Source organism: Lepidochelys kempii, chromosome 2 (assembly GCF_965140285.1).
Source record: "Lepidochelys kempii isolate rLepKem1 chromosome 2, rLepKem1.hap1, whole genome shotgun sequence".
Classification (NCBI taxonomy): Eukaryota; Metazoa; Chordata; order Testudines; family Cheloniidae; genus Lepidochelys; species Lepidochelys kempii.
Genome location: NC_136381.1, coordinates 29,907,337 through 29,922,723, shown reverse-complemented (window position 1 = coordinate 29,922,723; position 15,387 = coordinate 29,907,337). Strand labels below are relative to the sequence as shown.

The window sequence follows — 15,387 nt, the reverse complement described above, 5'->3', positions numbered from 1 at the left end:
TACTTTTGGGAATTTGCCATCCCAAACAGAGATGACATATAGATATGGAGATCTACACTCTTCAAAAGAGGCAGAACAACACAATATTGACAGCTAAAACTGAAGCTAGCGTTGCCTTGTCAAACATATAATTTATTCTGTACATCAAACAGAGATGTGCATTTGAGGACAGAATAAGGCTCATATGTGTTTTTGTGCATGTACTAGCTCTTCCCCACCAAAATATATAATCTGCTTCTATGTTTTAGTGGTCACGGTACACAAATGAATTATGACCTTGGGGGTAGAAAATTCCTTAGAAACCAAAATTTGGATTTCCATGCAAATGTTCCTTGTTTAGAGAGAGAGAGAGAGAGAGTGCTCTAAAAACTTATTCACAGGGCACATTAACATCTTAGGTCTTGTCTACACTATGAAGTTAAGTCAACATAAGGCAGCTTACGTCGACCAAATTATGGAGGTGTACACACTACAATGCTCCTCCCACCACTGTAACTCACCTCCTATGCAGACCTAATAAAACCACCTTGACAACAGGCACAGAGCTTAGGGGAACACAGTTAGAAAGACACAGTATCAGTGGAGACACTGTGTTGCTTGCATTAACCTAAGTGGCCTCCAGAAGGTGTCCCAGAATGCCCACCATTACCACTCTACTCACCATTTTGAACTCTGCTGCTCTGCAGCCAGGTATATAAGTATTCACCCCTCCCCTTTTGAAGTCCCAGGAAGTTTTGAAATTGCTCTTCCTGTTTGCTCGGTATGAAGAGTTAACATAGCAGACCATGCCATCTCGACACAGAAAACACTCTTCTGCTTGGAGTACACCAGTGGTGGTGGATCTCCTGGGTCTGTGGTAAGAGGAGGCTGTGCAGTCACAGCTCCACTCCAGATGCAAGAACTTTGATATGCATGGCCAGATCGCTTGGCGGAGAAGGGCTATGACAGGGATATGCAGCAGTGCCATATAAAAATTAAGGAGATGAGGTGGGCATACCAGAAGGCAAGGGAAGCAAATAGTCACTCTTGTGCAGAGCTGCAGACATGCTGCTTCTACAAGGAGCTCCATCCTCAGCAGCAACCCCACCTCCACCGCTAAGAGCCCGTAGATACTTCGGGGGGCTGGAGTTACCAGCTACCGGAGTGAACTCCGAGGACAATATATTGAATGAAAGAGTGGAGGTGGAGGAGAATGGGGGACATGTTACAGGGAGATCTGGTAGCATGGGCAAGTAAGGATATCTTTTTGACTCCAGAACAGTCTAGTGTCCCCCAGCAGTGTAGCTGTGCTGAGTCTGATGCAGGGGAGGGAACCTCTGGTAAGTACTCAGTTTGCTTCAATACTGCAGGGACACACACTACTTTTTTTCATCAGGCTAGAAGAGGTACTGAAATAACCTATACAAGTACATTTGCTATCTGCTTTCTCATTCCTCTGTACAACTAGGCAGCGGGAGCCTCTGGAAAAGTTTGTTTATGCACACCTGGATGTCCCGTGAATCCTTCATAGAGATCTCTAGGAAACTTTTCTTTCTGCAGTCCTCTGCCAAAGGTTTCTCATTAGGGATGCCTTGTTTCTTCCCCACGGTAGGACATTGCCATGCCACTTCACAATTACTTCAGCAGCACCATTGCAGCAAACAGGCTAGCAGTATATGGACCCAATGCAGCCACACACATGCAGGAGGTGCTCCCTTGCAGCCTTGGTTACCCTCAGGAGTGAGATATCAGCTACAATCACCGCCACCTGTGGCAAACGGCGCCAATATTCATGACAATAGACCTAGGTGCTTGTTCTGATAACCATGTGCACAACACCCCCATTTGTCCCAACTCACCCCTCTCCTGCAGGCTGTACTCACCATGGCTGGGGCTGCCACCATGCTGAATGACTCCTAAGGGAAAGTGAGAAAGTTGTGCTTGTAACTTGTTTGGATCAAGGGGTATAAGTACAGTGACAATAAGACCTCTGTCCACTGTTTCTTTACCAGTACAGATGTGGCCTTGAGGGTCCCCTCACGCACACTGGCAGAGCGGCTTGGGGAAATAAAGAGAAGAAAGAAGAGGGCTAAGGCAGACATGTTCCTGGAGGTGCTGCAATCCTTTGATGCTTCAGATTGTAAGCAGAGAGGCAATCAATGAGAAAATGTGGAGGGATACTGTGGAAAGAAAACAGGTCCAGGAAGAGATGATAATGCTGCTCAGGGAGCAAACAAATACGCTGTGCTCTCTGACTGAACTTCAGGCTGAATACATCTGTGCTCGCCTCTCCCTGCAGAATTGCATCCCAGGACCTCCCTACATTCCCCCCACACATTCCATTTATCTTCCATTGCCACAATAGTACCCCAGGCACGCCACTCCACAGGATATCATGCACAATGACAGCTTAACATATAGCCAGCTGTGAGATCCTGGTTGGCCTACGTGCCTGTGAATTCACTGTCCCTTCCCCTTTAAAGATATTTTTTTTCCTGTGTGTAAGAAGTTTACCTCAAAATGACATAGGTATGTTTGCATGGGTGTAGAATAAAAATCAACTTATGGAAAGTGAATGAACCTTTATTATTCTCCAACACATGGTGACTGCTGCTAACATTCAGAGACAGTAGCAACAGGTGCATTTGCATTGTTATAATAGTACACACACAGCAATTATAACAATGTTCATACCACAGTGCAAAAAAATAATGCCAGGCTCAATACATTACAGCAATACACATTACTGTCGTTCATTGTTAAAATGCTCCTTCAAAGCCTCCATGATCCACATATCTCTCCATTTAGCCTCTCCGATATTCCTGGTATCTGGCTGCTCAAAGTCAGCAGACAGCTGTTCAACTTCCATGTGCCACCCATGGGGAAACTTCTCCTTTATCAGAAGGGTAGCCGTGTCAGTCTGGATCTGTAAAAACGGCAAAGAGTCCTGTGGCACCTTATAGACTAACAGATGTATTGGAGCATAAGCTTTCGTGGGTGAATACCCACTTCGTCAGATGTATTCACCCATGAAAGCTTATGCTCTAATACGTCTGTTAGTCTATAAGGTGCCACAGGACTGTTTGCCACTTTCTCCTCCTTTGCTACACAGATATTATGAAGTGCACAGCAGACTGCTATGACTATGGGGATATTGCCCTCACTGAGATCTAACCTGAGGAGACAGCACCAGTGACCCTTTAAGCGACCAAAGGCTCAAGAGTCATTCCATACCTGCTGAGCCTGTTGCTTAAGTGCTCCTTGCTGCTGTTAAGCTGGCCAGTGTATGGCTTCATGGACCATGGTGCAAGGGGTAGGATGGATCTCCCAGGATCACTATTGGCATTTCCACATCCCCACTTGTAATCCTCTGGTCTGTAAAGAAGAGTCCCTGCTTGCAGCTTTCTGTACAGGCTTGTATTCCTAAACATGCATGTGTCATGCACCTTCCCTGACCAGCCTGTGATGATATCAGTGAAACAATCTCAGTGATCCACCAGCACTTACAATGTCATAGAAAAGTAGCCCTTTCTGTTGATGTACTCCATCTCAATGTGGTCTAGGGCACACAATAGGGATATGTGTGCCATCTATTGCCTCATCACAGTTAGGAAATCCCATCGCTATTTCAAGCACATTACCCGCAGTCACAGTCCTTCACAGCAGGAGGCAATTAACAATCATGCACACTTGCATCACAGCAACCCCATGTGGATTTCTGACTCCAGACTGATTCAGAAATGATCAGTAGTAGTCTGGCATTGCCAGCTTCCACACAGCAATCGCCACTCACTTCTCTGCCATGAGGGCAGCTCTCATTTTGGTGTCCTTGTGCCTCAGAGTAGGGGCAGAGTAGGCTCCGTACACAGTACCAGGAAGGGGCTTTGCGCATTCAAAAGTTCTGCAGCCACTGTTCATCATCCCATACCTGCATAACAATGTGATCCCACCACTCAGTGCTTATTTCTCATGGCCAGAACTGACGGTCCACAACATGCAGCTGCTCCATGAACACCAAAAACAATCTTGAATTGTGTCTTTCCATGGCACACAACAAGGCAGACACCAAAGCATCATCATCAGACATGCAGCTCAGAAAATGCTGCAGGATCAGGTGAGTTGTATTCATAATGCTCAGAACAATACTGGAGAGCAGTCCAGGATTCATGCTTTCTGATGGAGATGACAAACGCACAGGTTACAGGGGCTGTTGAAAAGTGGTGAGAAATGTACTAGGAAGCCCATGGAATGATGGGTTGGTGAAAACTGCATTATGGGATGCTGCAACTGCCCCCATTAGTCATTGCACATCCTTCCCAAAACACTCTGCAGCGGATGATGGTGATTTGCACATTGGGATAACTACCCATGATGCACTGCTCACTGTGTCAGTGCAAGAGCTGCTACTGTGGATGCGCTACACCAACACAAGGAGTGTAGTGTGGACATGCAACAGTGGTTTAATTATAGCGGTAGCTGTACGTCAACCTAACTTAAGTTGACTTAACTTTGCATTGTAGACATGGCCTTAGAGCTGGATCCTGAACAGTGTGAATGAGTGCCAAGTAAAAGTGATGAGTAGGGGAGGGAGTTCAGGGGAATTTGATCACGGATAGCTGTTCAACTCAGACACCAACCTCTCTCCCCCCACCCCCACCAACTTCAAGAGTGAGACCTCTTTAGGATAATAAGAATCATGTTTACAGCCATGTTTTCTCAGACATTACAGTCTCCACAAGACATGCCTCCTTTATACTCTGCACATTTGCAAGTAAAGAACAGACAAACTGGAGTAGTTAACTTGCCACTCAATGCATAAGTCTACACCTATTGCTTAAACTCATTCATGCCCATGCCCTTTGCTGATCCTGGAGCACACCACACTTGCACAGTCCTGATGTGATAGAAATGTTCAAAACTGTGAAGCAGCAGTGTTACACTCAGGGTCATAAGTTGTTAACCTATTGACTCAGTCTTCATTCAGTTGTTCCTCCAAATTTTCACATTGTGGACCACTTCTTCTACCAGAGATACTTTCATAGACATATCCCCTCCCAATCACTCAATACCACATGCTCCCTGCAACATCTGCAGTCACTGGACACACTCAAAAATTGACAATATTAAGACAACAAGCTCATATATGCACTGGGCTCACTCATTTTGTACCTAAACTACTAATTACCTTTTGCAGGGTCTGCAGCCCCCTGTAGGTCTGATCTCTTCAGGTCACTCTGAGGTTTGTTTTCACTAGAGCTGGTCAGAAAAAAACTCAGATGGAACCATTTGCTATCAGAAAATGCAGCTGTCAAAATCAAAACACTATGCAAGTGTGCTGAATTCACTAAAATTTTGTTTCAGAGGAAAAAAGGTGGATTTTATTTTTTGCAAACTCAAAATACTCCATGAAACAGAATATGCGATCTTTTGCACTTGCTGCACCTTGCACTTTCAGTTTTAGTTCCATCTGTGAATCTGCTTTCAGTTGAAATTATACATGACAAAGAACCATTGTCCTAGTTAATTACAGGGGCCTGGTTATGTTGAATGTTACATTATTAATTATTAACTTTTTATTTGTATTGAAATAAACTAAAAATGAAAAGCCCTTGTTTCAGAACAGAACTTTTAATATAATTACACGTTTTTCAAATTACAGGAGCAAAGGCAACTATGTTCAGCTTATCAATACTTTCCTGTTGAAATGTGAATGCATTACTTAATGCCATAAAGCCTACTGAGTTTAAAAGGAAAGGAGTAAGGGGAAACTGTATGAGTCATAACTTGGTAACTGAATGTGTCTGTTTTTCTGTGTCTTCCACCCCAATAGTTTACTCTCACATTTAGAATTCTGCAATCACTATGGTGCACAAATTCAGTCCTCACTGCAGTTCTAAAGAAGGGAACATCTGTTTGATAGTCACTTGTCAAGGTTCCTCCCCCACTCTGAACTTTAGGGTACAGATGTGGGGACCTGCATGAAAAACCTCCTAAGCTTATCTTTACCAGCTTAGGTCAAAACTTCCCCAAGGTACAAAATATTACACCTGTCGTCCTTGGATTGGCCACTACCACCACCAAACTAATACTGGTTACTGGGGAAGAGCTGTTTGGACGCGTCCTTCCCCCCAAAATACTTCCCAAAACCTTGCACCCCACTTCCTGGACAAGGTTTGGTAAAAAGCCTCACCAATTTGCCTAGGTGACTACAGACCCAGACCCTTGGATCTTAAGAACAATGAACAATCCTCCCAACACTTGCACCCACCTTTTCCTGGGAAATGTTGGATAAAAAGCCCCACCAATTTGCATAGGTGACCACAGACCCAAACCCTTGGATCTGAGAACAATGAAAAAGCATTCAGTTTTCTTACAAGAAGACTTTTAATAAAAATAGAAGTAAATAGAAAGAAAGAAATCCCCCTGTAAAATCAGGATGGTAGATATCTTACAGGGTAATTAGATTCAAAAACATAGAGAACCCCTCTAGGCAAAACATTAAGTTACAAAAAAGATACACAGACCGAAATAGTTATTCTATTCAGCACAATTCTTTTCTCAGCCATTTAAAGAAATCATAATCTAACACATACCTAGCTAGATTACTTACTAAAAGTTCGAAGACTCCATTCCTAGTCTATCCCCGGCAGAAACCCAGCATATAGACAGACACACAGACCCTTTGTTTCTCTCCCTCCTCCCAGCTTTTGAAAGTATCTTGTCTCCTCATTGGTCATTTTGGTCAGGTGCCAGCGAGGTTACCTTTAGCTTCTTAACCCTTTACAGGTGAGAGGAGCTTTCCCCTGGCCAGGAGGGATTTCAAAGGGGTTTACCCTTCCCTTTATATTTATGACATCACTAAAGACTGATATTAAACTGAATGGCATACAGTAACTATGGACATCTACTCTCATCCATATGCCACCATGGAACTTCCTTTAGCATTAAATCAAGACAGCACCAATAACAGAATATACTTGTATGAATCAATGCTGAGGAAGTTATGTATTTATTACATTTCTAACAAAAAAACCCACACAATACCATTAGTCAGAACTGCTATATCAAACATAGCAAAGAGAGAGAAAATTACATACTAAAAGAAACAAATGGAAAGCAAGCTATATGTTCTGAAATCCACACTCTGCACCCTGATTAGACCAATTCAGAAACAATAGGTGTCAGCTCCTCCCTTCTCAACCTGGCATCAGAAGTAGTAATGATTTATTAGTGTCAAACAGACTGTTCCTTTACACTGTGGTGTCTCTGCTCCAGTTTTTTCTCTGCTTCACAGGAAAGGGTTTCAACACTGGGTGTTCTTGCTCGGATTTATTTTTCTTTGCAGCTTGAAAACTCTGAAAAACTAAAACTAAATGCCTGGAACACAGGCTTCCCTTTCAACCTACTCTTGTAGGGTTGTTTTGAACTAGTTGTATCAAAGCAGCCTCTAATCCTAAGAAGGACACAGCCAAGTGCTTGGATTCATCAAGGGCCTCCTTATCTGGTCATGAAAAAATCAGCCTGGCATGCTAGACTGATTTCCAAGGCTGAAAAACAGACTGAACACATTTGTCACTTCAGAAAGCACTCAGAATCAGGAATAGGGATCACAGACCCCAGAAGGAAAGAGACAGAAGTTGAGGAGAGATTACAATTCCTAAAGACTGTTTCTTAGGGCTTGTCTACACTAGGAAATTAACCAGAACAGCTATTAAAAATAGCTATTATGGAATAACTCCCAATGTGGCCAATTTTAAAGTGCTACTGCACTTTAAATTCATACCCTACCTTAATCCAAAATAACTTTTAAATGTAGAAAAGCCACTACTTAGACGCTGCCACCATTTTCCTTTTCCACTGAGGACAATGGAAGTCCAATCTACAATGAATTCTGGTGGTCACTTTAAAGTTGGCTGTTTTTGGAACTCAGCTTATCTACACTTGAATTTTATTTCAGATTTAAGTATGGTGTGAATTTAAAAGGCAATAGCTATTTTGAAATAAGAGTGTCCACAATTATTCTGGTTAATTTTCCCATTTACACAAGCCTTCGGATTCAGCTGTGCTCATTCTCTATATCAGTAGTCATAGTAGGGTTTTTGTTTTTAACTTTGACACAAAAGCAGCCACAGAAGACACATTAGAGCAATGGACGAGTGGGAAAAGCATTACCATACTATTTTACCCACTATTTATTATTAATATAGCCAACTCATTGACTTTACTTGTGGTTCTCTACAAAAAATTTTCAAGAGATGAAATAACTGAACTCAGCCAAATTTATTAACTAAAGACAAAACAGTACAATACAAAAAACAATTCTTATCTCAAAGCGTGTTCACTTTCATCTGAAGATGTGCTTCAAAGACACACCCCTAAATCCACTGATGTTTATATCAAGTTTGTTTACAAGTTAAAAACACTTATTTTGTCACCTAAAATCCAACCCACTAACTTCTCAACTTGTTTTTCTGTTCTTTTCCTTATCTCTGTTTGAATACCACATTCCAAACCAGCTGGACATAGAGGTACATCCCAACCTCTGATAGAACACACCATTCATGTATCTTGACTTTGATAGGCTTCCTGTTTTCTAATGTCAAAATTGATTTCAGCTTGAAAAGTGTTGTGGGATGCTTGACATGGGTGAACAGAATTGTAGGAAGAGCATAATATATTCACTTAACATAACTGCCCAACACACACACACAGAGGATATTATATTAATACCATTCACATAATATCTATTAATGTAGCGTGTACTATGCCTAACATATATGTATTGGCTAATATCACTCAATCCAGTCTTACTGTAGAGGATGGCAATATCTCCTTATTTGTGGTGTCACTGAGACCAGAACTGAAGAGAGCAGCAAAACATTTAAGGAAGAAGACAAAGTAAATATTGATGAATTCCCTATGTTCCAAGTTTCTCATACCAGTTAATGTGGCTAAAAGTGTGAACTTCCTGAAAAATTATTCATTTAGAGAAACATTTTCTAAGGTATCTCTCTTCCAGGGAATCCACTGATATGACAGACAGATTTCTCCCCAACCCCCCACCAACCCCCCCAAAAAGCTGTTTAACTGTTCAATGTGGGTGAGGTAATATATCTTTTATAGGACTATTTTCTGTTGGTGAAGGAGATAAGTATTCCAGTTTACACAGATCTCTTCTTCAGGTTTAGGAAAGGTTGTCAGAGGGTCAGGGCTAAATACCAGTTGGAACAGATTGTTTAGTATAAGCAGGTAACATACTGTAAGAGACCATTAAAGTTGAAGTGGCCAGTTAACACCTCTGTAGTCAGAGTCTATTCGCTCATTTTAACACAACACAGAGCTCTCCTGGAGTGAACTGTAATGTTACAAGAATCTAACTCACAACAGAGAAGTACTTCCCATTATCTTCAGGCTTGTCTACACATACCGTGCTGTATCATGTGCTACTGTGGTGCTTAGTGAAGATGCTACCTATGCTGACAGAAGAGCTTCTCCCATTAGCGTAGGCACTCCCAACTCCCTCAGTGAGGGTTCAGGTCTGCATAACTACGTCACTCGGGGATGTGGATTTTCCACACCCCTGAGCAACATAGTTATACTGACATAAGTCTGTAGTGGAGACCAAGCCTACAAAAAATCTTACCTTGTTGTGTCCTAGTCACAAGGACTCTCGAAGAAATCGCACAAGACTTAACACCTGGCACAGGAATTGTTTGGGGATAGCCAGTAATAGCCACTCTCTAGTGTAAACTATTTATTATCAGCTCTTTTTGCACTCAGTATTCTGATCTACAGGCAGCAGTCAAAGAGGCTCTCTCAACACCCTCAGAAGACAACTTGAGAACACAGCTTTTTGAAATATTCTCTTCACTAACACAAAGGTGTTTTTTTGTGTTTGTTTTTACAGCAAGATAAATAAGGCACTATAATTATCTCTCTGTAAAATCCTAAATGGATTTAAAAAACCTTTGTAGTAGTCAACATCAGCACTATACCCCCTCTCTCTTGTTGACCTCACTAACTTAATTGCTAAATAAAACTACAGTACCTTGGGTCCATATTTTTTTAGGTTTTTTTACAGTGGGATAGCTAATACACATTAGTTATCCTTTGATTAAAAACACACACTCTTTTTTGTTAGTGAAGGCATCAGAGAGCCTTCTTCACAAATGTCAGAAAGGATACAGCCTAGAATTAGATTATTTTAGTTGCTTTGAACTGTCTACCATGTATGGCACATGTTGGCTTTTTCTTAATGCTAACCACTATGCTTGCGATGCACATCCAATTCTGGTCTGTCAAGTCACTATCTCCACACCTAAATCCACCCACAAAACTCAATACTTACATAAGGCTCACAGGAAGCAATTCACAGGAATTGGTCAGAGGAAACCAAACCAAACCAAACCAAAGCTTTAATCTGAACCATTAAGGTTCCCTCATGTCTTAGAAGATTAATGATCTTGGTGTTGTAACTCATGCTACTCCTTACCCCAATCCATGCATATTGTTGGTCTTCTCACTCATCGTTTCCAGTTAAATCCTTGGAAGTTAATCAGAGTTTTGCTACTGACTTTCAGCAAGTCATGGACTCTGCCCTTCATGTCTTCAGTTAAACTGTATAAACTTTGGGACTGGGACTATTTCTTTAATTTATTTAATTTAAAAAATATTACTCCTGAATGAATACATCCACATGGATGTTAAATGTCCTCTAATTTATGTGCATTAACTTCACACCTTTAGTTGATTTGTGTTAATTTTCATGAGTATCCTCATGCTGACAGATCTTCAGGTGCTTTTGAAAATCCCACCAATTATGTGACATTGTTGTAAGAAAGCAATAATGAAGTCAAATAAATAATATAAACTGAGTTCATCTAATGTAAAAAAAACCCTATTGATGATGGATTTTCAAGCTCCTGGTGAAGTAACAGAATTGCTATAGTAAGAGACCCAAATGTTCATATAAGAGGAAGTATGCATGTATGAACCATCAAATTCTTGGTTTGATTAGTCAATTTTGAGATGACAAGGTTGTCCTTTTTTGGACATAGCTTTTCCAGGAATCACTTGGTAATTTGTTTATGTATGACAATGACTTATGCTTAAGACTCCACCTTCAACAAAGTTGAACCAGACTGAAAGTATGTAAAATCAATAAGGTTTTGAAAGGATTATTTAATGAGCCGGGGAAAACCTGACAGGCATCATGGAACACCTGTGCATTTTTATCACAGTTCAATCATTTTATTCCTAAAATCCTTCAGACCTCTTGGATGTATATTACCTGGGTGTGGTCAGTCATTGCTTTTTAAATGTATCAGTTTGCTCCAGAACCTCTTCTTATGAAACCTTAAGCTCTAAGAACACCTTATCTTTTTTCTAGAAAATAGTAGGTAAGTATTTTCTTTTAGGAAATAAGAGAACTCTACTTTAACAAGAGAAACCTAGAATTAACAGCTACTGCCTAACATCAGATTGCTTCTTCCCCCACATCATCTCAGAGATTTGAAATGCAGTCCTTTGGTGGACTTGGGGATTTGGGGAGAAATTATAATTCCACTCCGAGTCCCCACCCTCCAATCCATCCCTTCCCCCAAGGCCCCACCCTTGCCCAACCTCCACCCCCGCCCCTCCCCCAAGCATGCCTTGCCCTTGCTCTGCCTCTTCTCACCCCCGTTCCACCCCCTCCCTGCACCTCCCATCCACCCCAAACAGCTGATCGACAGGGCCCACCGAGTACTTAATTGGAGGGGCCCACCAAACAGCTGATTAGTGGGTGGCTGGTGGGTGCTGAGCACCCACTAGTTTTTGTACGTGGCTGTTCCAGCCCTGGAACACCCACAGAGTTGGTGCCTACGCCACTGGGTATCATCCTTCCTCAAGATCCCTCTGTTATGTTGTAACTCTGCCCTGCCCCCAATTCAGGTAAGCACCTAAACTTTTATCATAATTGATGATGGTGCTGTGGCTGTCTGTCAAATAGTTTAGGAGGAATTATAGCTTATTACTGTAATTCAAAGGTGGTGACTTGATATGCAAGAATCCATTTACCAGCTGACACTTTTATTTATTTATTATTCATCCCCATTTAAGTCAGAGAAAAATTATGTGAGTGATACTTATAGCTATTCTTCAGTGCTTTTCTCCTTCCTTTGCACTACCCTTGAAAATGAGGATACAAGCATATTCATTAAATGTAAAAATAATTAAATAAGTAAAAACATTCCAAGTTAATATTTTCTAAAGGAACGTAAAAGGAAAGCTGGTGAACATTGAAATCTGTGTTTTTGTCATAGCAACTCAATCATAAATCTTCTCTGAACTGCCTGTGCGCAGATGAAAATGGCATGGCTAAAGCAGGGAGAAGAGTTGCATTGCTTCCTAGTTAAATGTCAAAGTAATTCAATACAGTAGAACTTCAGAGTTACAAACACCAGAGTTCTGAATTGACCAGTCAACCACACACCTCAGTTGGAACTGGAAGTGCACAATCAGGCAACAGCAGAAGGAAAAAAAAAACAAATATAGTACAATGTGTTAAATGTAAACTACTAAAAAATTAAAGGGAAAGTACCATTTTTCTTCCACATACACCTCTACCCCGATATAATGCGGTCCGATATAACGTGAATTCGGATATAATGCGGTAAAGCACTGCTCCGGGGAGCAGGGCTGCTTTACCTTGCTATATCCGAATTCGTGTTACCACAAGCGGTTCCGCTGCACCCCGCCCCTTACTTGCTGCAGCCACCCCCACCCCAGCTCACCTCCGCTCCACCTCCTCCCCTGAGCGCGCCATTGCCACTCCGCTTCTCCCCCACCCACTCCCTTCCAGGCTTCCTGCACCAAACAGCTGATTGGCATGGCAAGCCTGGAAGGGAGGGAGGGAGGGGGCAGAAGTGGAGCGGCAGCGGCACGCTCAGGGGAGGAAACGGAGGTGAGCTGCGGCGGGGAGCGATTCCTCTCCCTACCCCAATATAATGTGGTCTCACCTATAAGACGGTAAGATTTTTTGGACTGCATTATATTGGGGTAGAAGTGTAGTAAAGTTTCAAAGCTGTATTAAGGTAATGTTCAGTTGTAAACTTCTGAAAGAACAACCATAACATTTTGTTCAGAGTTACAAACATTTCAGAGTTACGAACAACCTCCATTCCCGAGCTTCTACTATAGAATGTTTTCATTTTTACTTATAGATAACAGATTTGGATAGTTCAATTTTATTTATGGTCATGAGGTATTCCATCCATAATTTTCTATATAAAAAAACTACAAAGAAAAACCGGTATATTTACTTCTATCAGTGGTGTAGGGATAGTGATCTATATGTAGGCCAGAACCTCTAAATGTAGGCCCAAATCTCATCTCTAACGAATCATTCTTTTCTCTAACTCAATTCACCACTTGTAAAATACCATAATTGGTAAAACTGACTACTTACATACCTCACATGGATGTTGCAAGGATTAGTTTTATTTAATGTTTTTTTTTTAAATTGAAGATAAATGGTTAGCATTAACTCTCTTATCAATTAGTAAAGTAACAGGATAATTAAAGGAAACAGTCAATTACTATGTAAACAGCAAAGCAAAAAATAGGGAATGTAATTTCTGCATTTTTGGGTAGTCCTTTGAAGTAGTTCATTTCTGTTAATTTGATGGAGTTAACGTTTGTTTTTTAGTTTTGTTTTTCGTTTTGCTTTTCCATAAAGCCTGGGACTATTTGTTGTTTTGTTTGTTTCTGCCTATTTGCCTATTAGAAATGGTTTAACAGTGTTTAACCTGGAATGTAAATCTCTAAGCAATGTATTCAGGTAGAAATGTAAATATTTTGTTAGTCTATTCATAAAAAAACACCTAACAAACATTTTAAAAAAACTGTAATTGTTAGGGTGATAGCTCTACATCAAATTAATAATGTTAGTATTTGAGATCAATTTTTAAAAGTGCTGGGAGCCCAACTGGAACTGATGGTGCTCAACATTTTGTAGAAGGTGCTTCATACCATGCAATTCCAGACCCCTCATAAGTGCATTCCTTGTGTGCCAGTCAAGAACCATATAAAATTAAGCCTCTCAATCTAATTGGACAGAGGAAAAAATATTACTTCCTAGACAAGAACAAAACTTTTGAAAATTTTGATGCAAAAACATGAGTCATAGGAGACATGCAACCCTGTTAAAAGATTAGTATGTAACATACATAGTAAACTTATATACAAATATAAGACTGCAGAGTATGCTTGGTCTTAAAATGTTTTTATGGCTATAAAAACATGGATATATGGTTAGAGAATGGACATGTAAAGGAATGGGAGACTGTAAACAAGATAAAAGGTTGCCTTGTTCTTGACTTATTAGATGTGGAATTGTTTTAGATGGAAGATATTTTACTATAATGGCAATTATTAATATAAACTCACATAAAATTATAATACTACAAACAGATGAACAGCACAATGGCATGAAAGCATGATGTGTTTAGAAATAACATAGACACATTACAAAAGTGACAACCTACCTTAAGAACATCTCCTTGTGCTAAGTGAAATGTTCTGGCTGAAATATTGATTCCCTTCCCTGCTTGTACCTGAATGCTATAAATGCATTCATGGTTGTTTCCATAGTTGAGTGGGTAATTGGGGGACAGCAAAATTCCTTCATTATTTGTTGCAGAGGCTCCACATTCAGCTGCAGGTAAAACAGAATGTTGAGGTATAGCTTAATAGAGGACATAAATATTTCAAATAATGGTATGGGAATGTTAATGCAATCTAACAAAACATTAACATTTGGTGTTATTTAGAGTCTGGTTATAAAATAAATTAATGACAGTGAATTATTAGAATTTCTTCACCTGAAGATTCCACAAATATTCATAAATGTATAAAATACTTTAATAAACTGTTCTAAATAATATACAATAATTTTGAAATATGATAATAATTATAAAGATAATAATGGAAAATATTTGAACAAGCCTCTATTTTTGTTTGGGTTTTTTTAGTTCCATCTTTGTTATTTTTTTCAAAAATTATTGAAGACAAAAATTAAATGAAAATAATGATACTTTGGAAGTCACATGGAAGATCTGCATACAGAAACATACCAAAATATCTCTAATATTAATTTAATAAAAATAACCACAGTAGGTGGATGGTATAAATTATGGAGTAAAATAAAAAGTTATAAGTTCAAAATTTACCAACCTAATAAAATAGGAGTAATCTAAATAATAAAAGAGTAAAAAGAAAATTCCCAGACAAGACCTCCATTAAGAGGGATTAAAGCTGAAAATACATAATAGTAATTTAGGAAAAAATACATTACAATTATGATGTACTTATTCCAAAACCAAACATTATTAAACCAGACAATTAACAGTGAAGGTTAAAAACAAAATA

The 15,387-nt window shown here is 40.1% G+C and overlaps 1 protein-coding gene across 2 annotated transcripts in view; it reads right to left on the bottom strand.

Moving 5' to 3' along the window:
• The window catches only part of CSMD3 (CUB and Sushi multiple domains 3), a 1,215,628-nt gene that overhangs the window by 385,639 nt on the left and 814,602 nt on the right, over positions 1-15,387 (bottom strand). For both annotated transcript variants that reach the window (XM_073330296.2, XM_073330291.2), the window contains one exon: positions 14,505-14,674. In XM_073330296.2, coding sequence (XP_073186397.1) covers positions 14,505-14,674 — 170 coding nt within the window. The remainder of the gene's footprint in view (positions 1-14,504; positions 14,675-15,387) is intronic.